At 53.1% G+C, this 24975-nt stretch overlaps 1 protein-coding gene across 10 annotated transcripts in view; it reads left to right on the plus strand.

Moving 5' to 3' along the window:
* Nucleotides 1-24975, plus strand: part of SAMD11 (sterile alpha motif domain containing 11) — a 152513-nt gene that overhangs the window by 85171 nt on the left and 42367 nt on the right. For 8 of the 10 annotated variants that reach the window (XM_032131840.1, XM_032131842.1, XM_032131839.1 and 5 more), the window contains 2 exons: nt 5013-5191; nt 11098-11176. In XM_032131840.1, coding sequence (XP_031987731.1) covers nt 5013-5191; nt 11098-11176 — 258 coding nt within the window. The remainder of the gene's footprint in view (nt 1-5012; nt 5192-11097; nt 11177-24975) is intronic. The other 2 variants (XM_032131843.1, XM_032131844.1) reach the window with 1 other exon arrangement.

Raw genomic sequence — 24975 nt, forward strand, 5'->3', positions numbered from 1 at the left:
TGTGTGTGATAGTGAGGAAGGTGCTGTAGGGAGGGGATGGTTTCTGTTACAGCAGAACTGTGGCTGTGGGGAGGAACTCAACGATTCTGTTTGATCTCTGTGAGAGTTGCTCTCTGTGACAGTGAAGACTTAGAGAAAAGAACAAAAAGGCTGCAGCGAGGCCTGGGCCCATCTCCTTTGGGCTGCGTGGAAATCCCAAGGATCTCAAGTGCGTTAAGGGTGTGTCTCCGGAGAGGAAGAAAAGCAGAAGTCAGGTTCCTATTGGGGAAGGGTTTCAGATTCTCTGGAGGCTGTTGGATGTGATGTGATGAGCCTTTGGAGGGAGGCACTGACACCTGGGCAGTGCTGGACCATTACTCTGCTCTCTCTCTTGTTTTTCTGCCGCTCCAGAGGTGCAGCAGTGAGGTGTGGGAAGAGAAGGGGAAATGTCTGAAAGCATCCACGCCTTTTTGCTCCTTGTCTCTTCACCAGAGAGGAGGAGCAGGCAAGGAAAGAAAAAAGAGAAAAATCTGTAAGTTTTGCCTTTGTTTAGGAGACAGCAACAGTGTTCCACACTCAGCTGGTGTAAGTTGACTTTTGCTCCATCAGAACTGACTTATATTGCCTGAGGACCTGGCTTCACATCTCTGCTTCCTTCTTTGCAACCTCAGGCTGAAAGGGACAAAGTCATTTGATGTGGAAACAGACACAGAAAACAAAGAGCAGGACACTTTTTAGCCTTCTTCCAAAGTGTTTTTGAAAACAGGGAGCTCCAAAGGCCTGATAGATTTTCTATCTTAGACCTACTTCCCTTCAAAGACTGGAAATTCCAATTGGCTTTTCCCAGAAAAGCGTAGCTCTCGCTCTATTAACAAATTATCCTTTGGGCTTTTTAACTTACTGAGAGATTCTAAATGGGAAATGTTCCCTTCTGTTCACAGATCTTGTTCATCTGTTTCTTTAGGGCTTCACAAAATCACATTTTTAATATTGATGGGAAGAGCTGCAGCTTCCCTTCTGGGCAACTTTCTTTTGGGTTAAAACTTCCATATTTTCTTCAATTATAGCAGGACCCAATTTCCCTGTGCAGCCTCAGCCTCCACACGTCATCTTCTGCCCAAAGAGCTTCCAGCACAACCAGGATAAACCCTCTAAAGAGGATGGAGGGACAGGTAGAAGGCAGGGAACGTGTTGGTGGTGGCTTTTACAGCAGGAGCCGGAGCACGAGGAGGTCGAGGGAGCTGCTTGGGATTACTCAGGGAAGTTGTGGTTTGGAATAACTGGTGTCACTGGGAGGAGATGGTGGATGATAAACCTGCCAGTGGCCAGCTGGCTGGGCTGTGGCTGTGGCTGTGGCTGTGGCTGGCAGGAGCAGGGGAAGGGACACCTCGGGAGCTCTGTTCATTGCTGAGCACTGGGCTGGGAGGTGGGATGAGAGCCTGGCCACCTTCTCCTGCCTGTGACCTCTGCTTGGATGCAGATTCTGGTGAGGCCAGGGCAGCAGAGCTGTGCCTGGGCTGGATTTGCTACTGGAACAGTGGGGCTGGGAGCACACTGGGCTGGAAGGGCTAATGAAGGCCCAGGGGACAGGGCAGGATTATCTTGGAAGGCAACCTGACCCTCTCCGAGGTGTTTACGCTAATCACAGCTGAAGGTAAATGCAAACTCTGCCAGTTATTCTACAGGGGGATGTGTGGTCCCCACTGCTGTGTAATTTCCCTAATTAAAGCCATTCCACCAGGTTTATTATTTGGAAAAGCAAAAGAAAAATATCCCAGGCTCTCCGAACCTCCCCCTTTCCTTTTCCCTATCTTTATTATCAATAAAAAGAGAGAAAATGCTGTCTGGGCTTGAGGATTTCCTTCACATATGGAAGAGATTTAGAATTCTCCCGCTCCCAGCAGCTCACAAACCTCCCCTCTTACCTCCCCCCAGCATTCCCTGCCTGCTCCCTGTATTTCCCAGCTTTACATATGTAGAAGGGATGCATGGGCTGGTTTCTTCTGCAGGTTTTTTATCCAGTAGTAATTATTTTTGAGGGTTGAATCACAGGCACGTGAATCATCTTGCAAACAGCTTTGATATTTCTACATGTGAGCCAGTTCTCAGGGCATTTGCATTTCTGTGCCTTTTTTCTGGCCCTGGCCTGGCTGCCCAGTGTCCACAGGGACTGCACCTGCTCATCTGCTGGGGTCACTTCCCTCCAGGATCAGCTGTCCAGGGTTTCACAGGGACTGGCCAAAGCTCTGCTTTCATGTGCATTCTTTTGCTTTTCCTCGCAGCCCTCGGAGCTCTCGGCCTTTCCATGGCTGGGATCAATTAAAGGCTCACCAGGGACTCTCCCAGCGAGGGCTCTTCCCTTCCCTGGCTGCCTCTCGGTGTCACACCAGGGCGTTCAGCTGTTCTGACCCTGCTGCAGCAGCTCCCAGGGCAGGAAACCTTCCCTCCCCTCCCTTCCTGTGTCTCCCCCAAGCCCCGAGCTCTCCGCCCCTCATTCCATCTGCGAGCTCTCCCAGGGCTCTTATGCAACTCCTTGGATTTTGGGATTCTTGGCTGGGAGGATGTGGCTCCAGGGGAGAGCCAGGAGGGGCTGGATGGGTGGGGGGAGGAGGATTTGATTTTGTAACTCTGCTGACCCTACTCAGCCACACAGAGTGGAATTTCCCCATCTCTCCAAAAAGGAAGAAATATCCCCAGTGTTCTCCATCTTTCTGATGCTCCTTTCCTTGCATGGCAGAAGGATCAGGCTTCCAGACTTCTCCCCTCCCAGAACCTGCTGCTGTTCCCAAGTTCTTGTTGTTTTGTTTTTTAATTGCAGCTGCATCTCTGGACTCGGGTAACTGGCACTGGTACCCATCTGATTTTTCCCGGGGAAAGGAAATATTCCTGTCTGTGATTTTTTAAAAACAAAGCCACCCCCCACCCTGACAATACTTTTGAGAGGCAATGAAAGCAATTAATGGTGTCAAAAAACCCTGGGAGGGTGGAGCAGGGAGGGCCGGGCTGACGCAGGAGCGGGGCTGAGTTGTCGGGGGAATGGAGGGTTATTGACTCCAGCTCCAGCTGTGCTTCGTTAGCTGGAGCCATAACCCACAAAATTAATCTTTAACAATGTATGAAGGGAGGGGAGCCCTCGAACACGAGGCTGTTCTGCACTGCCCTCAACACTCAGCCCTCGCAGAGGCTTTGGAGAATTGCAGAGATGTTTGGTTACACTAATTAAAGGGAGGAAAAGGGATGTTCTGCTCCCCATCCAAGGGCTGGGGAAATCCTTGTGTTGGGAGAGGAGGGTGCAACCTCCAAGAGGTTTCCTGAGCTGAATCAGTGTTGGGAAACACCTTTGGCTCCTCTCTGGTGTTGCTGGGGTTGTTGGAGGGTTCCTGGGCCATAATTCTGTATCAACACCTGCCCTGCCTGGCTGTTCCCCCACAGGGGTGTCTGGAGAGCAGCTCCTCACTGGGGACATGCTGGGCGTGTTCTGGAGAGGTTTGTGTGTTTGCAGCTTGGACCAGAGCCCTTCCAAGTCAATGGCAAGACAATTGATTTTGGAGGATGTTCTGGGCCAGGCTTCTGGCTACCTTTGTGCTTAATTTGAAAGTGATGTGTATCTGCTGGTGGATTCCTCTAAACAGATTAGGGAAGTGCAATTGATTCCAAACGGGCTATAGATGAGTATAAAAGGCAAAATTGATTGGCTCAGTCTATTTGAATTTTCTGGGGACAGAGGGATGTAGGAAATAAAGAAATAAAACGCCCCAAACCTGAGGGTAAAAATACAGCGCAAACAGGACTTCTAAAATTGCATTGCTGGGGATGGAATTCCGGGATTTACAAGGAATAGCCCTGGAACTTCTCCCCTTTTGGCTGAGTTTGCTTCTGTTCCTGAGGTGGCTTTGGGCAGAGGCTGCGCTTGGGGCACATTTTCTGTCTGCACAGAGCAGGAGAGGGGCAGGACTGGAAAAACACCTTGAACGCAAAAAGTATTTGAGGGCAGGAGATGCAGAGTTCATAAAGCGCATGGTTTTCCCCACATTTTCCCATTTTTGTGCCCTTTTTGGCCCACTGCTCTCCTCTCCCCTGGGTGCTGCTGCTCACAGCCAGCTGTGCTTGGCTGGGACCTGCAGCTGAGTGGGAAAAGCCAGTGTGGCTCCTTGGGGTGATGCCTTCCAGATGGGTTTAGCTCGTTATCACAGCAATTAGGGCTGCCCTTAATGACCACAACTGGAATTTATAGACAGAGGTAAACAAGTTTTTGTTTGGTATTTGTGTAAAGTTCTTAATTTGTTTAATTAAAAAAACATGGGCTCTTCTATCAGTGTTCCTCCCCTGCAGAGAGCCTGACTGGCTTTCCCAGGACTTCTGCCTTTTGCCAGCTTTATTTGGAAAGTTGAGATCAATTTTTTTCAGAGAAGCTGTTAGTATTTAAGTGTTCCTGTGCATTTTTGGGCCCTGTTTCACACACCTTTCTCCCTGTCCAGAGGACATGCACAGAACTGCAGCCTCTCCCTTGCTGGGGTTCCCTTCCCAGTATCATGGTTTTGTTGGCTAAAATTACAGATTCTGTGGGGCAGTGGCACTGCAGCCTGCCTGGTTTCCAGCATGTTCCCTGGTGTCACAGGAGCCTGCTGCTGGCGGGCACAGGCAGGTGCCCCTTTACAGCCCTGGGTCATGACTTCCCTGGGCTACTGGCAGAGCTTTAATTGAATGGTGATGTGCAGATATTTGGTAGGAAATACTCTGGAGATGGAGACTGGTGCCTGATTCTGCTGCTACCTCCTTCCTCTCGGTGTGGATGAGATGCAGGCTGGGAGTGAAAGGGTAGGAGAGGCTGGAAGTGCATGGCTTGGGTAGAAGTGGAAGAGTTGGATACAGAAGTGCCTCTGCTGGAAAGTCCTTTTGCAGAGTGAATGAACAGGGCAAAGTGTGGGTCCTGCAGGGACTGACAGCTTCGGAGAGGAGCTCCTTGGGTCCGAGATTCCTCACCAAATTCTTGTTGTCTTCTCTTTCCCTCTCCCCATCCCAACCCATCGCAGAACCGGGGCCGCCTGGCAGAGAAGAGGACGATCCCCCTGCCCCCCACCAGGATCCCCAAGAAAGAGCTGAGCTCGATTTTCTCACACAGTGAGGACAGCGAGGAGAGCGACAAGAGCAATGGTCAGCACCCCGAAGTGAAGCAGGAGGAGGATCTGCACATCAGTATCATGAAAAGAAGGTACTGCCCTGTCCGTGCTGGAGTGTGGGGGCAAAGACACAGAAACCGGGCAGAGCCTTGGGGAGGCAGTGCTGCCCCAGGGAGTCACCCCCAGGGGCTGAAACCACCCTGCAAATGCCACAGTTCAGCTCACAAAGGGCAGCTGGGGGGGGGTATTTTCACTTACTCGTGTTCGGAGTGAGTGAGGCTCTGTGTGGCCTTGAGTTTGCACTGAAGGGTCTGGATTTGCACATTATCAGTTGTGCCTCACTCCCTGCCCAGGGCTCTGTGTCTTTGTGGCCAAGGAGCTGCACGACCAAGAAATCGTCTGTGGGCTTATCCACAGAGGTGTGGGGGCCCCAAATCCTGCCTTCTGCTTTCAGTTGTGCTCAAATTCTGGTGTCATTTAAATTGAGGGGAATTGAGTGTTGGGGAGCAGAGTTTGGGAAGGGGTAGCAGCAAGGTGTGAGGTCCTGTGTTTGATTACAGAGCATCCTGAGAGCCTCTAGGAGTGAGGGAGAAGTGATGGAGTTGCAGGAGGGAGGAGTAACTGCTTGATTTTGATCCTGTTTTTCCCAGTGCCATAAACATTCATCCTGGAATTCCGCAGACTTAGAGGAAGAGGAGAAAGGATTGTCTTGAGTTAGGTCCTGGTAACTGACCTGGCCTCTCCTGTGAGGCCTCAGTACCCACAATATTCAGCTGCAAAATTCTGGGTTCTCCCACCCCGCTGAAAAACCAGGACTTGCAGAAAATCTGTAACTCCAGGAAAATAAACCTCTAAAGGCACCGTGCCTCAGCCTCCCGTGCAGATCATTGCACCTCATCTCGGTTGTCATCTCCCTCTGATGCATTCCGGGGCTCAGATCCTGAGACAAGCCCTATAAAAACAGAGCAGAGGGAACTGAAGGCCTGTAATTGCTTTCCTGGTGTTTTATGTGTTCCTTGCCTGGGAGTAGATCAGCTTTTCCCCCTTACCCCCGACAGATGCTGGTACCCTCAGCAGCTGAGGGCTTGGAGCAGGGAGACAAAAGAGCAACCAGCTCTTCCCATAAAACCCTCCTGTAATTAAAGCCTGGGTTTATCATTGCAGCTGTCCAGGAGCTGTGTTCCAGGGTTATCTGCTGGAAATGGAAAGGTGTTTGGGGAATGGATCTGGGCTGTGCCCGTGCTCGGGGCCACAGAGCACAGGGAACCCTCCTAATCAGTTCTGGTGAACTGCCCGCTTCTCCTGCCCCCTTTAATTATGCTTTTAATGCTGCGAAATTACAGTGCTAGATTGTCTCATTAGGAGGGAGAGCAGCATGATAACTCCATAATTGATAATGCTGGGCCCCCCAAATATAAAGTGCTCTTATCTTAAATCTTTAATTACTGTAATTGCTTTGCTTTGTTTATTAGGAAATGAAGGAAAAATGTTTGGCAGTCCTTAGGCAGTGATCCCCCAGCTCTCCATCAGTTTGTCTGGAGGTCTCTTGGTTTTTATTTCCTTGGAGGAGAGCAGCGTTCTTCCCGGCTGGGTTAGACTCTCACTGCTTTTGTACAGTTGTTCTTTTCCTTCTCCTGGGAGCTCTGCTGCAGTGTGGGGGGAAAGCTGGAACTGTGGGGCAAATGGAGCAGGCAGGATTCCTGTGAGAGCAGCAATAAGGGAAGAAAGAGGAATTCAGTGCTCGGTGCCCAGGCAGGGACCATCTCCTGCTCCCACCCCCAGCACTCCCAAGCATTTTGTCCCTTGGACAGGGGTCCCCCAGCCCCCCTGTCCCAAAGAGGGGGAGACTGGGCACTCCAGCTTCTCCAGAGCCATAGTGGGGAGCAGCCTGCCCCCCTTGTGCTGGCCCTGGTGGCCGGGGTGGCTCTGGGGACAGTAGCAGCACAAAGGCACCGCAGCCCAGACACGACAGCTGGGCCCGGCAGGGACTGTGCCCCATCTGCTGCTGCCCTAATTCACCTGTTGTGTCCTCCCCCAGGGGCCAGGGCTTTGCTGGCCCCCACTGGGAGCAGAAATAGGTTAAACTGGGATGGGAAAACAAGGCCAGGCCTCAGCAAACCTGTGTTTTCCTCCTGCTGCCCTGGACGTGCCCCCTGCACAGGCACTATGGGCACCTGCATCACTGCTTTCAGCACTTGGCCTCTTCCTTTTTCTCCTGTTCCCAATTCCATTTGTGGTGTTTCCTTCCACTGCTGGCACAAGAGAGGCTTCCTGCTGCTCTGAGGGCTGGGCACTGGAGAAGGAAAGACTCTGGGGATTACAACAGGAGTTGGAAATTTGCTGGCTGGTCCCTCAGCTCAGCCTTGGACAGCAGGTTCCTCTGTGATGCTGGGCATTGCCCGTGGCCTTCAGAGGAGATGTGAGGCAGAGAGAACCTTCCCTGTCCTGTTCTGCAGCCCTGGGAAGGGGCAGGGACCCGCTGCTCCCACCTGAGCCAGAGCCTTCAGCTCATGCCAGCTGATCCCAGCTCCTTCCCGAAGTGTCCCTGTGCTGGGAGACTGCAGCACTCAGCTCTAGAGGTTGTTGGGATGGTGCTGCAGAGGAAAATCCTTTTCCTTTCTCTCAGATTCCAGCTTCCTGGAAATCCTGCTCCTTTGCAGCGCTGCCTACAAGCAGCAGTTGTGTTGCTGAACTCCCAGGTCTGGTTAAGCTGTCCTGACTCTCTGCTGGGGATGTTTCTCTGGCTGTGAGCATCGCTTTTGCTGTTTGGGGAGAAGGATGGCGTCAGTGTTGGGCATTTCTGTGTCAGTGTCACCTGTGCAGTTCTTTCAGTCACAGTAATACTGGCAGAGCTGCACTGGTGCAGTGAGCATGGAGCAGAATTCAGGCAGAAACTTTGCCTTCAGGAAGCCTTTTTCTTTTCTCACAGACTATTGACCAAGCTGCCTCTCCCCAACAAGCTGAACTAAAATTTCGGCCAGTCTTGGCTTTTGTTATTGCCCTCTGGATTATCCCAGACACCAAACAAGGGTAGAGGTGGAGTCACCATCCCTGGAAGTGCTCAAGGAACACATGGATGTGGCACTTAGGGACACAGTTTAGTGGTGAACGCGGCAGTGCTGGATTAAAAGTTGGACTGGATGAGCTTAGAGGGCTTTTCCAAGCCTAATGATTCTGTAATTCTAAATTAGACTCTACAAATTCCATCGCTCTGCAGTAGTTTGGGAAGCTTTAACTTCCTTCCCCTCACAGGGAGATTCCACCCAGCCCTGATAAATGCATTACCTCAGCCTGGGAGCTTTTCCACCCCCAGGTGCAAACTGCCTGTCAGGATCTCCGTGGTGTTATCCCAGGAATCTCCGGGCAGATGAAAGCCAGGGGAGCCAGGGAGGAAGGCTCAGCTTTACCAGCAAGATCCTCACATGCTGCTGGATTTAAGCCCAGCATTATCTTGTGGGTTCATGCATTTAATTCCTGTTTTAAAGAGTGGCCTCTTCCATTGGTGTGGGAGGGGAGGGACAGAAAAGAAGTGCAGTAACAGCATCTGAGATAGAACAGGGTGGGTCAGGAGCAGCTTTGTCCAAGCCCCAACAACGTGGGAAGGTGTGGCTGAGAGTAAAGCTCAAACACCTGCTCAGAGTGCTGGGAAGGTGTCATTGACCTAATGGGGACTTGGATTTGAGGGGAAGGGAGAGGGAAAACGGCCGCTCACTTCCCAGGGATGCTGCAGGGTAAAATATCACACACAGTGAGAAATCCCTTCTTGCCCAGGAAGGAGATGTGAGAGAGCAGAAAAGGTGAAGTGTAAGAAGGGAAGGAAATGAGCTCCTGCCCCACAAGTGCTCTTGGCAGCTCTGCCCATCTCCTTGGGCCTGACCCTTGCAGCAGCAATTCCGTACTGGAGACCAACCCAGATGCCCCAAGTGCCAGTCTCCTGCTGCAATTGTCAGGTTGTTCTTCCAGGAACCATGGATGAGATTCCCTGAATCCCTGTTCCCTCCCTGCTCAGCCTTCTGGGTGCTGATGTGGATACAGGGAGAGTGTGGAAGCTGAGGCAGGGATAACTGGGAAGAGCAGGGAGGAGAAAGGATCCAGCTCTGTCCACCCAGCCGGGCATCCGGAGAGTGGCACCTGCCAGGACACCTGCCCTGCAGCCCTGGGATTGCCCTGTTTGTGTCCTGTGCTCCAGGGCACGCTGAGTGCCCAGGGGTCCTGGTGCTGGTTGAAGAGAAATCCTTAATTCACCTTCACCAGCTCTGTCCCTGCAGGGCAGGCAGCTGAACCAGAGCACGTGGGCACAACCTTGGCAATATTCTCCTCTCTCTTCTCTTCTCTTCTCTTCTCTTCTCTTCTCTTTTCTCTTCTCTTTTCTCTTCTCTTTTCTCTTCTCTTTTCTCTTCTCTTTTCTCTTCTCTTTTCTCTTCTCTTTTCTCTTCTCTTTTCTCTTCTCTTTTCTCTTCTCTTTTCTCTTCTCTTTTCTCTTCTCTTTTCTCTTCTCTTTTCCTTTGCCTGTGCTGGAAAATGGGGAGGTTCAGACCTTCTCCCGCCAAAGAAAGAGCTGACCTTGTGATTCAGTGGGAGTAGGAAGGGGCAGCTGTGGGTCAGAGCTGGTGCTGTCTCCTGGCACAGTTCACAGCCCCTGCCCACCAGAGCACAGGTTCTCTCTCACTCCAGCAGGTTTGGGATGAGGCTCCTCCTGCTCTGCAGCCACAGCTGCTTTTCCTGCCGAGGGCAGGGCAGGAGGGGCTGCTCCAGACGTGCAGAAGTGCCTTTGGCTTTCTGATCTCTGCAGCCTTTCGGGGACCTGCACCTGCAGGAGCTGATGTGAGCCCCAGCCAGGAGCCAGCACAGCCAGCAGAGGGTCCCTGGCAGGCACTGGCAGCCCTGGAGAGGGTTTGTGTGAGGACACAGCCCTGCTGCCAGGCTGCTCTCGGGGGCTGGGGCTGTCATCCATCACAGTGACACAGGGACACGGCCTGGGCACAGCCCTCCCTGAGCTGGGGACAGCAGAGCTCCAGAGGGGACACCCAGCACAGAGGTCAAGCACTGCCTCACCCCTGGGGTGCTGGGGAGGCTGTCTGGGGCTGAGGGGAGAAAAAAATCCATCAAAACCCCAGCCCCCCCCCGGCTGCTCTGCCTTAATTTAGGATATTGTTCATCCCAGCCTGCTACTCCTGCCTGTCACAGGCAGAGTGACAGAACACGCCAAGTTAATTTCCGAGGTGGGAAATTGCTGATAATTTATTTCTAGCTGGGGAGGGAACACGGTGCAGACACGTTTGGGGGTTCTGCCTCCTCTGAACGGGGCCTGGGAGCTGAGACAGCATCCTGCAGCCCCTGCAGCGCTCAGGGAGAGGGGGTGCAGCAGGAGAGGGTCAGGATGCGGCAGGAGAGGGTCTGGATGCAGCAGGAGAGGGTCTGGATGCAGCAGGAGAGGGTCAGGATGCGGCAGGAGAGGGTCTGGATGGAGCAGGAGAGGGTCAGGATGCAGCAGGAGAGGGTCTGGATGCAGCAGGAGAGGGTCAGGATGCGGCAGGAGAGGGTCAGGATGCAGCAGGAGAGGGTCTGGATGGAGCAGGAGAGGGTCTGGATGGAGCAGGAGAGGGTCAGGATGCGGCAGGAGAGGGTCTGGATGCGGCAGGAGAGGGTCTGGATGCAGCAGGAGAGGGTCAGGATGCGGCAGGAGAGGGTCTGGATGCGGCAGGAGAGGGTCTGGATGCAGCAGGAGAGGGTCAGGATGCAGCAGGAGAGGGTCTGGATGCGGCAGGAGAGGGTCAGGATGCAGCAGGAGAGGGTCTGGATGGAGCAAGGAAAGGATCTCTCAGTGCTGAGCAGCTCCTGGGTCCTGCTGTGGACTCAGAGCTCCAAGTGGGGCTGGACAAGGCAGGAATTGGGGCTGAGGGGCTGTGGGGGTCCCCAGGGGGGAGCAGGGTTTGAGGGGCAGGAGATGAGCGCTGAGCCTGTGCCATTGACCTCTCTTTTGTTTGTTTGTTGACAGGATTCACACCCACTGGGATTTAAACATCTCCTTCCGAGAGACCTCTTGCAGGTACCATTTTGGGGCACCTCTCTGTATGGTAGGCTGAGAGTTTCTGATTTGTTACTGGATGCTGGAGGATGGGAATGAATGTTGCTGTCAGTGCTGGGGGGTTTTCCTTCCTCCCTTTGTTCCTCCTTCTCCCCTTCCCACACACCCTCTCTTTCGTTTTTATTTTGGAGGAGTTGGGAGGTAAACAGTCCCTTTTACACTGGAAGAGAGAATTGATGAGACTTGTAAAGAAAGTCCAGTTTTGGTGTGTTCACTCTGGTCCTGAGAAGGTGGGAATTCATAAATTGAAGGTGGGAATTCATAAATTGAAGGTGGGAATTCATAAATTGAAGCTCTCCAGTTGCAAACATGAATATTCCCCTGTGGCCTCTGGGTCAGGTGATACCCTGGGCTTGGTGCATTATCTCCACATGCTGCCAGCACTCACAAACTCTTCTAATCCTTTAAAAATCCAGCTGCAGAAACTTGTGCTAAAAACTGGGATTTGGAAAGGTCTCTTTCATCCTGGACTGCCAGATCGGGATGCAGCCCTTGAGCTGTAGAAAACAGCTCCTTTTCTAGAATGAGAACAATAAACCTGAGCAGCTGTGAAGCCTCTCAGGGAGGAGAAAGCAGAGACCAGGAGGAGGCAGATGAGGGCAGGGCAGTGCAGAGTGAGGGTCTGGGAGTGCTCCATCCACGCTGTGGAATTCGGGATCTGCTCCGTGGGATCTGCTGGCACAGAGCAGCCCAGTCAGAACCTGTTTGGTTCGAGATGGAAAAGGGAAAATGCTACTGCTGCTGGAGCAGAGGGCCATGTCCATGTCTTTCACTGAGCACTGGAGTGTCAATAAACCTTGGCCATGGCAATGGAGGTGGGAAATCCCTGTGGACTCACGCTCCAGCAGGGACCAGTGAGCGCAGAGGAATTCTCTGGTATTTCCCTCAGCACAGACTGTGGCTCTGAACCATCAACTGCCATGGTTTGTGAATTCTCCAGCGTTAAGAGCACAAACCCCACCCCACAGTGGGTGGTGCAGCAGGCCCAGCTCAGCCAGCACCCATAAAACCAGGTTTTTGAAAGGCAGCCCTTAGAATAAAACCCCTGGTCTGCTGCTCGAAGCTTTTGGGATTCTCAAACACAAAAGGATGGATTCCTTCCAGGCAGACCCTTTCATGATAAATATCAGCCCAGAGCAGAGTTTTATGGCTGAGTTATAAACTCCTAAAAGGCAGAGGTTTGGGATGGAAGTGCTGACAGTGCCTTAATTAATGGCCCTGTGAGCAATGATTCTGCACAATGGCAGCTGAGGGTGCCAGCACCTTTGGAAATTAAAATCCCTGTCTTAAAAAGAATAATTCTGAACTTGCAATGCACAGAATAAAATAATGGTCTGATTTTTATGGCAAATGCATTTCCTGGGCTTCCTCAACTTGGCTGTTCCCTTCAGTTTAGCTCTGTCCTGGAAGGAACCTCAGTAATTCCCCTTGGGAACAGAAGTTTTGCTTTTCCTGATGAGTCCAGCTGTCAAAAGTTGCCCATCCAGCCCGTTTAGAAGGAAAAAACCTGTTATGCTGTGTGGCAGAAGAAGGATTTTGTGATTATATGGCAGTACAGAAGGAGATTTTACATATTTGAGTGGCCCAGATTGCCACACAGCCCTGTAAAAGAGATCTCAAATCTACCATGGGCTGGCAAAAAGGTTGAGCTGACCTTTTTTATCAGTGCCCTGCACGGCTGAGCAGGGGGAGTTTCCTGGGTCATCCCCAGACTGTGGCAGGAGATGCCTGAGATGCCCCAGGGTGCACAGAGCCACCACGGAACCTGAAATCAGGCAGGGCTGGCAGCTGCCCCCTGAATTTCCCTCCCCCTTTGCCACCAGTTTGTCTTTGATCTTCCTTTCAAGTTGTCAGAGGCTACCTGGATCCATTGGATTCAGCCACCTCAGGATTGCTGGAGGCACTGCCCTGGATAAAAAGCCATTTAATTGGGGACAAATCATTGCCTAGACAAAGAACCAGAGACTGAGGATCAGGCAATTGTCCTGGAAGGGAGATTGGGATCTCTCTGTGCCTTGCCAGGTGCTTTGCTCCTTTCCCTTTTAAGCTTTGAAGTCGGTACAGGTTTGGGTTTATGTTTACAGCTCGTTTTTCCTCCAGAATTTCCTGTTTAAGGTTGAATTCTCTCGTATGGACTCACTGTGCCTGGAATAATTGGCTGAAATGTGGTCAGTGAGTGATGCTCTGCTTTTATTTCAAGCTAAGCCTGTCCAGTTTTGAAACACAAAGGTTCAGAGCTGGTCTCTGCCGCTCTCAGCACCCAGGCAGGATCACCCTGATGAGGGGAGGCATCTCATGGAGATAAACCGGGCAATAAAGAGGAGTTGTGGGCAGGAAAAGGATTTTCCTTCCCTTTGTTGCCACCTGATGTCTTGAGGGAGCTGCAGGGAGGGGAGTGAGCAGCAGATACGAGGCCAGGGTGTGTTGCTGCCTCGTCCTGGTGCAGCTCAGGGTGGGATAGCCCTGGGAATTCCAGGACACCCTCATTGCAGTGAAGCCATCCCCATTTCCAGGGCTGTTTGCTGCTGCCCTGGTTAAAGAGGGGCTGGCAGGAAAGGGAGGTGGGTTTGATTTGGTTAAAGCTGTGCAAAGACAAAGAGCAGGGCAGAGAACTGAGGCACATCGGGACACTGAGCACAGGAGTGAGTTCTGCAGGACATCCCAGGCAGGATTTCTGCCCCCAGAGTCCTGCACTGCAGTAAAACACGGACAGAGAGGAGGCAGGAGGGTGGGGGAGAGTCCCTTCACTGCCAGAGGGACAAAAAGCCTCTGGAGGGGACACTCCAAGCTGCCTGGGCCTGCCAGAGAATGCTGTACCCAGGTATATCCCACGTGAAGGCTGCATAAGGAGAGGGAAGGAAAACAAAGGCAGCATTTGCCCAGAGCAAATAAAATGCATTTAACACCCAGAGGTTAAACAGAGATTTCCAAGGTACTGAACCAGCATTCCCAGTTGGACACCACGGGGTTGGGATGTGGTTTAGACAGGAGACATTTGGCCAAGAGCCTGTGTGTCCCTGTGCACGTGGACACGTGTGGTTAAATCTGAATAAAACGCCCTTTTTGGGCCTTGATTTAAGCCAGGCACAAACTCCCCCTCAGCCAGAACTGGGTTTAAGCAGCAGTGCTCAAAGTGGAGTGTTGGATGTGCCGGCTGGGTGGGTCTGGTGCAGCTGCAGCCCTTAGGAAATGGGTTTAAGTGGGAATGGAACAGGGGAGGCAGGAGGAAAAAGAACACAAGTCAGGCTGAGGGGACTGAGGAGATGCAGAATACCTGGGAAATGAGATGGGAGAAGCAAACAAAAGGGGAAATCAGTGATTGAGCTCCTTCCTTTGGAAAGACACCCCGGGAGAGGAAAGGACAGCAGGGGAGGATTGAAAAGCAGCTGTTTGTGAAGGTGTCAAGGCTGCTCCTGAGTCAGCAGAGAGCTCTGCTGTGCCACACAGGTGACGTTCTCGAGTGCCACAGCACCCTGCTGCTCTGCCCTGCCCTTTCAGGATTGATAGGGGATGCCTTTGGGGCTGGCTATTTTTATTTTTTTTTTCCTAGTAAGCTTTTGCTTTCTAATCTCCGAGAGCTGAAGCAGGGACTGAAAGGTCGGAGGAAGTTTTTAGCAGCTGGAGGCTGAATGTGACCCCTGAGCAGCCTCAGCCTTCAGCAGGTGCTGCTGCCAGAGCTGGGCTTTGTCAGAGGAGAGCCTTGGAGCTACAGCAGGGAACCCAGGCAGTGGCACAGGGACCAGAGTGTCCCCAGATGGGGACCTGCCCTCACCCTCTGGCAGTCCCCATTCCTCTCGTGGTCCCAGCTGGAAAAGCTGATGTTGAGCTGAACGAGGTGGGTTTTGCCCATCAGATAAATAAATTCAGGGCGGAGGAGACTGGGGAGATCCCGACTGTGTGTGACCTGCAGAGCTGTTCCCAGAACTCCTGGGGTCTCTGGGGGATGATTAAAGCTGGTTCTTGACTCTATGGAAAGCTCTAAAAGTCTCCAGTGAGACACCATGGATGTGTCAGCCTGGTATGGGGAGGGCTTTTATTCAGCATCAGGCTGCATTCAGCCCATCCAGAGCTTTTCTGCTCTGGGTTTGGGGAATGGGCTGCTCAGGGAAGTACTTCAATCCTCATCCTGGGTTTGAAGGAATCAGGCACAGCAGAGGTACCTGAGTGGCTTCTCCCTTTCCTGGAGGGATAAGGCCAAACAAGGAGAAAATGTGGAGTGCTGAAAAGTGTTACTTAATCTGAATTAATTATGTCATCATCATTTCATTAGCAGCACTTTGTGCTCTTGCATCCATTCCCAGGAAGATTTGTTTGGCTGCAGGGGTGGGGTAGGGAGAGGAGACCATTTATGGACTAGCAGAGATTCGAATGGTAAAGGGGAATGGGCAGCTGATAACTTTCATTTAAAGCTCAAATTATATTCCAAATAAAGCTGAGAAAAGCTGTTAGATACCTACAAGAAAAGGGGGAAAGTTTATTAAGTGTAGTTCTGGCCATGTTTATCCGCAGAGGAGAGGGGTCTCATGGACCTTGTGTAGGGTATCCTAAAGGATTTGGGATAAACTGAGCGTCTCAAGGCCTCTGTGTGTTGCTGAGACACAGACAGGCTTGGGTGCAGCCTTGGGAAGGATTCCTGATAGCTTTTAGTCCATACAGTCATCAAAGAAGGAATCACATCCACCTGCTTCTGGATCCCAAGCTTCAAGGGCGTGGTCCTGGAGCTGGAGGTTTTCTGAGCTCCCCCCTCACACCCTTCTGTGGGGTTGGAGTGATTTGGACGTGTCCTGAGCACCTTGGTGATGTGAGGGACTCCTGTGGATCCTCCCTTCCCTCTGCTTGGGGTCTCCCCTGCTGCCCCAGCCCCAATCAAAGCTGCTCAGCCGAGGATTTTAATATTTCATCAGCTCAAAGCGGGTGGCTTGATGAGTGGAGAAAATGAGGGGAATTTGGGGTATTTAAAGAGCCTCCATCAGGCCCAGCAGCTGTGTCAGCCACACATTCCTTTTGCTGCCTGAGCAAAACATCTGTTTGTGTGTCCCTGACAAGTCCAAAACTTCAGGGATCTCTCTCCTCCCCATCTCTCCGGGTGGTGTAATTCCATCTTTTTTTTATTTATGAGCTTGCTGAGCTGAATGACAAAGCAGGCTTACAGTAAAAACATCTTCATACTTATTTCCACCTTATTTTGGAGTTGCCAGCCCTACTGATCATTTTTATGAACTGTCATAAGCATTAATGAAATTTTATGGGCATTTTGCTCGGGACATTGCAGGATGATTAATTTGTTTTTTCAGGCTCAGTCTGCAGGGAGATTTAGGGCTGTGCTGCCCACGGGTAGGGTTGGGATTTTCAGGCCTCTCTGCTCCCTCCAGTTGGGAAAACTTGTTTACCCTTCCCTCCTCTTTTCCTTCCCCTCATTTCCCTCTTTCTCTCCCTTTTCCCTGTGTCTGGTGGGTGACATCTCCTCAGGAGGTGGAGGTACCCGAGGGGCAGAGGCAGGATGCTGGTGAGTTGTTGTCTGTCAAACTCGTGTCTGAGAGGGACAGAGAGTGACCAAAAGGGTTTTTTACCAACGGTGAAGTTTCAAAAGTTACCCAAAAGGCTGAGCAATAAAAATAAAACCAAAGGTGGCCACGGAGTGAGGGGCAGCTTTCCCTGAGCTTTGCCTGCTGGAAATCATGCTTCTGTCTAGAGAAATTCCCATGGGAGCAGCTCACTCCTGTGGCAGGGGGAATTTCCAGGAGCTCCAGCAGGTCCCAGGCTGGGTTCCTGGTGCCAGGGACAGTCTGAATCATCGCTGGGCACAACCCTCAGTCCCAGCTCGGCGTGTGCTCCAGGATCGTGCAGCAAACGGAGGAGCTGGGATGAGTTTGGGAAGCGTGGAGAGAGAGCAGCAGGAGCGCTGGGGGAGTTCCCTGCTGCAGCTCACGAAGTGAGGGTCAGAGGCTGCCCTGGAGCTCCTGGGTGGGGGCAGAGGGATGGGGAGAGGCTGGGGCAGGAGGCACAGCCCCGGTGCTGCTCAGGGCTGCACATCCCTGCTGCTGCACCCAGCCCTTCCCGGGGCGGCGAGCCTGGCCCTGGCAGAGGTGCCAGCGCTGCCAGGAGAGGTGCCAGCGCTGGCCCGGGGTCACGCTGCTGCTGCGCAGCGGGGACAGCCCCTGCTGCTCCCCCCACACCTTCCCCGTCACCTGAGCCTGCAAATCCTTGACCCCAATCCTGCCGTGCCCAGCTTTAGGTCACGATCGGGGGATGCTGCAGGTTTGGAGCTCTGTGCAAGGTGATAAGCAGAGGGAGGAGGGAACGCTGGGGCTGAGCTGCGGCTTTCCCAGCTTTCCCTGATCCACATCCCTGCCTTTTCTGCTGACTCAGTCACCCTGGCTTTACTGCTGGGGGTCAGGGACACTGACCTTGCCTGGCTGCCCAGGGACCTCCGGCACTCAGCGGCCACGCCAGGGCACAGCCAGGCACGCTCAGGGGAAAGTTATTGCACAGAATTTCTTACCCGGGGTGACTCTGGGCTCTGCTGGGCTGGGGGGTGGTTAATCCTCCACTGGTTTGGTGCTCTGTGTGTGTGAGAGAGAGTCAGAGCTTGTGAAATGGGTTTTGTTCCCATTTTCTCAGGAAGCTTTGTGTTCTAGTAAGGAAGAAGCTGAGAGGATTCATCAGTTCCTGGGAATAAACATTATTTTATTCCCAGAACACTGGATTGGGCATGGTCAGGGTTGGGATGGAGGGGTCTCTGTCCCTGCTGAGCAGAGGCACAATTCACACATTTTTTCCACTCTGAGCTGCCACCATTAGCTGGGAGCACCAGGGGCTGATTTTCTGACAGGTTCTGTGCAGGAGGTCAGAGCAGGGAGATAGAGCAGTCCCTTCTGGGGCTTAAAAATCAATGAGTCCGTGATTAAATGGCCCACAGAGGCTGGACACTGCAGGTTAAGGGAAAAGCTGTGATAGTGGTGGCATTTTATGTGGGAGCTGCAGCAGGAATTGCTCTTGCAGCTCTTCCAGGTGCTTGTACAACCCCCACATTTACCAACAGAGGTGTTTTTTCCCAGGAGCTGGACTGGAGTGCTGATGTTTCTTTAGAAATCAGTTATTAGTTTTTCAGAAAATGCTAACTAGGAAATCTGAGCACCTCGGAGTGCTTGTGTTGCACCAGCCCCGCTGTCCCACGGTTGTGCTGTTACATAAGGTTGTTTCTCAGGGCTGTAATGATGCAACAGCGTTTATGGACCAATCTGGGCTCTGCCTTTAATGGCTTCCATAAAAAGCTCATTATTCTCTCTCCAGTCCCTGACTGATTTACATCTCCCATCCCTGGGCGTGTGCTCCACTTTGGGCAGCCCTGAGCCACCTCTCCTTGTGGCTGAATCCTGGCTCCTTCAGGCTGGAAAAGCCCTCCAAGGTCATGAAATCCAACCCTGCCCCAGCCCTGCCAAGGCCACAACTGCCCCATGTCCCCAAACCCTGAATCCCTGCAGGGCTGGGACTCCAGCACTGCCCTGGGCAGCCTGTTCAGGGCATTATTCCTTTGTTTTGGGTAGGAAATGTTTCCTAATACCCAGTCTAAACCTCCCTTGGTGCAACTTGAGGCTGTTTCCTCCAGCAGCCAGTGACTCTGGCTGGGACACTGCTCCTGACACAGAAATTTGGCCTTTTGTGCTGCTGAGATCAACAGAGGAGGGACAGTCCCTGGTGTTTCTGCAGCATCTGGTGGTGGTTTCTCATCTCCTTGGAGCTTCTCTGTCATTCCTGGTTCACCAGCCTGGCCAGGCAGGGTGGGAGCAGAGGGTTTTGGGGGGGAAACCACTGCAGAGTGAATGATGTGAACCTGTCACCTGAGCCAGGGGTGCCACTGAAACACAGCCTGGAACCAGCCCTGGGTCCAGCCAGGCAGCTCTCCCTGCCCTGGCCTGATCACTGCCCTCGTGTCTTCTCCCCTGCAAGCCCTGACATTCCTCCTTTTGCATATTGGATTTTTTCTTTCTTTATTGGAGGGAGGGGCAGAGGGTCGGGACAGTTTTATGGCCGCTGTATTGATCAGTAAAATTTAATGTAATCCCTGCACTTACTGGGTGATCGTTAAGGGGATGGAGAGACGGTGAAATGTATTTTAAAAGAAATACTTTTCCATTTTATTTCCTCCCTGTTTTACTTCCTGAGTCTCTCTTCTCTTCCAATCTCCTCCTTTGCATCCCTTCGGAGATTTTTGACTGCGTTTCCCCAGCTTTCCTTTGATTTGGTTAAGTATTAGGAAAAGAGCTGCCCAGTCTGTGTGGTGCTGGACTCATTCCCCATTCCCTCATCTCTCTTGCCGCTTCTGGATCTGTGGAATTTTGTGTCTGTTGGGAATAGGACTCCCTCTGGTTTTATCCCAGCTCTCTCTGGAGCTCGGTGGCTGCAGGACCAGGTGGGCTCTGGTGTCTGGTGCCCTCTCCCTGGGCATCCCCAAGGAGCAGCAGCAGCCCAGAGCTGTGTCCCTGACATCTCAGGGAGGTCTGGAGCAGAAAAATGACAGCTTGAGCTCCAAACTGACACAAATATCCTAACACTGGAGCAGCTCCTGTGGGTGCTGCTGAGAGGAGCTGCAGCGTGGGTGGGACTCCTCCTCTGCACAGGGACTGCACTTTTCCTGCCTGGTACCAGGCACTGAGAGGTTTCTGTGAGTGACCTTGTGGCTCTGAGCAGGGGCAGAGCAAACCCCGGCTGCCAGCAAGGGTGGGAGATGTCCAGGAGGCCCCTTCGGGCTCACCCCTGGCAAGGATGGGGCATTTGGAGTGAGGTTACTGCTCCGCTGCCTCCTCACTGCAGAGAGGGAGAGCTGCAGCAAACTGAAAGGCAGCCACTATTGAAAATTATTTAAATTTCGACCAGAAAGTCTCCCTCCCCCCTGCCTCCCCCTCTGCTCCTCGCAGTCACTCTGAGCAGCGCCGGGCAGAGCCACCAGGGCCCGCGGGCGCCGGGCTGCCTGCGCTTGCTGCAGAGCCCCGACACTGATTTATGTGTTGGTTAATTGTCTCCAGCCATTAGTCTGCTCATCCTTCTCCTCGTTAAAGATGCAGTTGCTGCTAATGTCTGTAAATGAAACACATTTAAAAGGCGTTGCTCCCAGTCTGGGTCTGGCTGAGCTGGGAGCTGCCACCTCTGCCGGGTCTGGGGGTGGTGTGTGACCCTCGGGGACATCTGTCAGCACCTCTGTGCCCACCCTGGCTCACGGGCCAGGAGCCAAAGGGGCCAAGGGCCTGGAGGCTGCCCCAGTTTGTCCCATCCCCTCCTGAAGTCACTGCATCCCAGAGTGCTGGCTCGGAACGGGCTGGGAGATGCTGCCAGCAGCTGTGAGGGACTGGGATGGAGAAGAGGGATTGAGTGAGGGTCCAGCACAGGGACAGGGCACAAGAGGTGACCAGAAGGAGCCCTGCAGCTGCTGGCTTCAGTCGTGGCCAGTCAGAGGCTCACAGTGCAGGTGCTGCTCCAGAAGAGAGGAGTGTTCCCAGAAATCAGGCCCAGGGATTGCTGCGTGCCTGGTGCCTCAGCCTGGCCAGGCAGGGGTGGGAGCTAGATCCCAGAAGAAAGGTCCTGGGAGGCTGTCAGGAACAGGGAGTCACTTCCCAGTTGGAAAGGAAATCTGGATGTGGCCCACCAGCCATGTGCCCCCTCTGGAATCCTGGGTAAGGTCAGGAGTCCATCCCTCCATCCATCCATCCATCCCTCCCTCCCTCCCTCCCTCCCTCCCTCCCTCCATCCCTCCCTCCATCCTTCCATCCATCCCTCCCTCCTTCCATCCTTCCATCCTTCCATCCATCCATCCATCCATCCCTCCATCCCTCCCTCCCTCCCTCCCTCCCTCCTTCCATCCCTCCATCCATCCCTCCTTCCATCCATCCCTCCCTCCCTCCATCCATCCATCCATCCCTCCCTCCATCCATCCCTCCCTCCCTCCCTCCTTCCATCCATCCATCCCTCCCTCCCTCCCTCCATCCATCCCTCCATCCCTCCCTCCCTCCATCCCTCCATCCCTCCATCCCTCCATCCCTCCATCCCTCCCTCCATCCCTCCATCCCTCCATCCCTCCCTCCATCCATCCCTCCATCCATCCCTCCTTCCATCCATCCCTCCCTCCCTCCATCCATCCATCCATCCCTCCCTCCCTCCATCCATCCATCCATCCCTCCCTCCATCCATCCCTCCCTCCCTCCCTCCTTCCATCCATCCCTCCATCCCTCCCTCCATCCATCCATCCATCCCTCCATCCCTCCCTCCCTCCCTCCCTCCCTCCTTCCATCCCTCCATCCATCCCTCCTTCCATCCATCCCTCCCTCCCTCCATCCATCCATCCATCCCTCCCTCCCTCCATCCATCCATCCATCCCTCCCTCCATCCATCCCTCCCTCCCTCCCTCCTTCCATCCATCCCTCCATCCCTCCCTCCATCCATCCATCCATCCCTCCCTCCATCCATCCCTCCCTCCCTCCCTCCCTCCCTCCATCCATGCTCAGATCGTGTTCTCCCACAGCTGGAGTCCCACCTGTGTTCCTGCAGGTCCCCAGACCCTGAATTCCCAAACTGGGCGTTGCCATGGCTACCGGCAGCCCTCCAGGAGGCTCTTTGTCTCCTCCCTGACCTTTCAGGAGCTCTGGATCTCCCTCGAGCCCCCTTCCCTAATCCGGTTTTTAGGATACAATATTGTGGCAGTGGCAGGGCTCAGACTTTAATCAGCTTGGGAGTGCCCGAGGCAGGGCTGGGCTGCACCAGGGCACCTGCAGGGCTCAGGCCCAGCTCAGCACCGGGCAGGGCCCTGCTGGGGCTGCAGGGGAGCTCCTGGAGGGAGTTCCTGCCCTGGGCACACCAGAGGGAATTCTCTGCATGGGCAGGACCAGCCCTCTCCAACCCCCTCCATGTGGCTCCTTCCAGGTCCTGCAGGAACTGGGCTTTGTTGGGATCCCCAGAGGGACATCCTGGATCTTGCAGGAGGTCCCACAAGCTGGATATTCAGGCAGAGATTCCCTGCGAGGTGGCCTTGGATAAATGCTGGGCAGGGCCTCTTTTACAGGAGGTGGGAATAAAATTCCACAGCTGACAGGTGGGAGTGAAGAACTGTGGAGTGGCTGGGTTGGAAGGGACCTTAAAGATGATCCAGTTGCACCTCCCCGAGCCTGTGGCAGTGCAGTGTCCTCTGTCCTGCTTGCTGGACCAGCACCAAATCCGGGGCTGGGGATGCAGCTGCAGTGCTGCAGGTGTGGTGGGCAGTGTGCACAAAGAGGGGAGCTCTGAGAAGTGCAGAAATTCTTCCCAGCCGAAGCACCGAGAGCTGGGGCAGTACCTGGAGAGCTGAGACTCCCAAGTTCACCTCTGTTAAGTGGCCCTGGGATGAGAGCAGTTGGTTGGGCTTTGCTCAGTGCACGTTCAGAGGGGTCTCTTGTAGGAATTACCTGAGCCTGAGCCTCAGGCAGGGGTGTCCTGTGTTAGAGCCCGTGCAGGGACTGGGCTGTGACTGCAGCTGCTGGAGCTGCCTTTGCTGGGGCAGTTCAAAAAAATGCTGAAATCCTTCAGCTATGCACAAAGAGATCCCAATTTTTCACAAAACCCTCTGGTTACCATTCATTCCCTTTTCTCCTCCCAAGGCTGAGCCCCAGCTCTGTCCCACCTCTCCTTGTGCCGGGTGTAGAACAAGCCCAGGACACCACAGCAGCCTCTGCTCCAAAGCTCCTGGGCCAAGGCAAAAGGAGCAGCTCCTGGGGAGAGTTGGATATGTTAAAAGCTGTCTCAGCCTGTTTGCCTTATCTCAAATCTTCCTTTTCCTCTCAGTGTCACCTTGGGGTTCGGTTTGCTTTCCAGCAAAGTCGTGTTTTCCTGGGATTCTGCCTGATTCCGTGGGTAAACGGAGCGCAGTTCAGAGCCTGGAGTGTGCCCTGTGTGCTGTCTGCTCCTCTATGGAGCTGGGACTTGCTGATGCACCTTTGTGAGCACGCTGATTTTAATTCTAAACCCATGGAAAATCTCCTGAAAGCCTAAGATTTTGGGGGAAGGAAAACACCACTTCTGGTGTGGTGCTGCTGCCTTTCGTGGAGATCTCCTGGGTTCTGTTTTCACTGGATATACCCCGGTGTTCTGCACTCTCTGAGTTTTGAGGAGCCGCTCCAGAGAGAGGGAGTTGCATTTTCCTGGTGGATGAAACAATCCCTCCTCGTAGCTGAATGTGTTTACACACCAGCACTGCTCTGGGCTCGATTGGGATGCAGGGCACTGTGCAGATGCAAAGATGTAATTATCCCATTTTTCTCTTCCCACTCCCTGCTCTCCTGGCTCCTCTCCTCCGCCCTTTCCGGGCCTCGTGCTGATGGCAGCGTTTATCTGCATTTGTCCTCTGTCCCTGACAGCCACTTATTGATTGGCATGATTAAAAAGAACTGATAATCACTTCACATTAATCCCATAAATGACTTAAGACACCAAAATATTTGCATAATGCATCTTAAAGGTGGCAGCTAAAAGAGGATAAGACCCAAAACTGCTTGGCACAGGAGAAATGGGCTTCCCACTCACCTGTGGGCTTGCTTAAGTAATGAGCCTCGTGCTTGCATAAGGAGCACTCTGAGGTGCTTTAGGGGGGGAGATGCGATGGGTGCTCAGAGGCTTTGGGATCCGAGCATCCCTTCCCCTGCTGATCCCCCTGAGGGATGGGGGATCCCGGGGGGAATCGCGGGGCTGTTTGTGTCTGCTGCCTCCCGTGAAAAGCTGGAGCCAGACGCCCGCTGAAAGTACCTAAAGACTTTCTGTTCTGAACTTATCAGATTAGCAGCGAGCTAGACACAGATTAGCCCCCGCTGCAGCCCCGGGGATGGGCGCTGGGAGCACCGGGATCTGCTCCGGGAGCGGGGGGAGCAGCAGTGGGGGAGCGGGGGGATATTTAAGGCAGATCATTGCCCGGTAATTCTGCAGATAATGCACCCTCCGGGCTGCCCTGCCGGGCCCAGGTGAGGACACCCCGGTGGGTGGGAGCTGTGCTGGTACCGGGGCTTTGGCACGGGAGGGAGCTGGGGTAGGGCAGGGAGGGCAATATCGCTAATTTGTGTGCTTTTCCCCAAGTGTCTCTGGCTCTCCTGGCTGTCATCTTCCCTTTAGAGAGAGGGCAGGAGGAGGAATAGCCCCGGTTAGCTCGGGGCGAGCCCCTGGTGCTGGGAGGATGGGGAGCTCAGCATCTCGGGCAAACAAACAGAAGGGAGATGTTCCAGCACTGCCAGCTCCTGCCATGGGTTCTACCTTGTTCTTCCTTCCTCACTCTTTGTAGATCATTTATTGGGAAATACTTTGCAACTGGAGAGTGGTTCACCAGCAAAAGCATTCGATGAGATATCTGAGCTGCAGTATCTGCTACAGTGAATTGGTTTTTGTGTTCTCCCTCTCCATAGAAGGAAAAAAAATAGAAAGAAAGGACCTAAGCAGCCTAGTTAGCAGCAATGTGATGCAAGGAGAACAGGCAAAATAATGCTGAATTGCTCTAACACAGTCTCTTTTCCCAGAAGGAAGAGCATTGTTTCAGGATCTGTTGGAGGGGAGAGTTGAAAATGGGTTTTGTAAATCAATCTGTCCCCTCAGCTCTGAGTAACGCTGCTGTCCGGGCTCGTGGTGGGTTTCTCTCTAAAGAGAAAAACTATTATTCAATCAAATCTCAAAGCCTTTTGTCCCAGCAGTGATGGAATGGAAAAACTTAGGTTTTTAAGAATAGAAGGGTGGCAACTGATAGAAAACTATCAGTTATTTCAGTTCAAGTTTCCTATTAATTCT

This window comes from Corvus moneduloides, chromosome 22 (assembly GCF_009650955.1).
Source record: "Corvus moneduloides isolate bCorMon1 chromosome 22, bCorMon1.pri, whole genome shotgun sequence".
Lineage (NCBI taxonomy): Eukaryota > Metazoa > Chordata > Aves > Passeriformes > Corvidae > Corvus > Corvus moneduloides.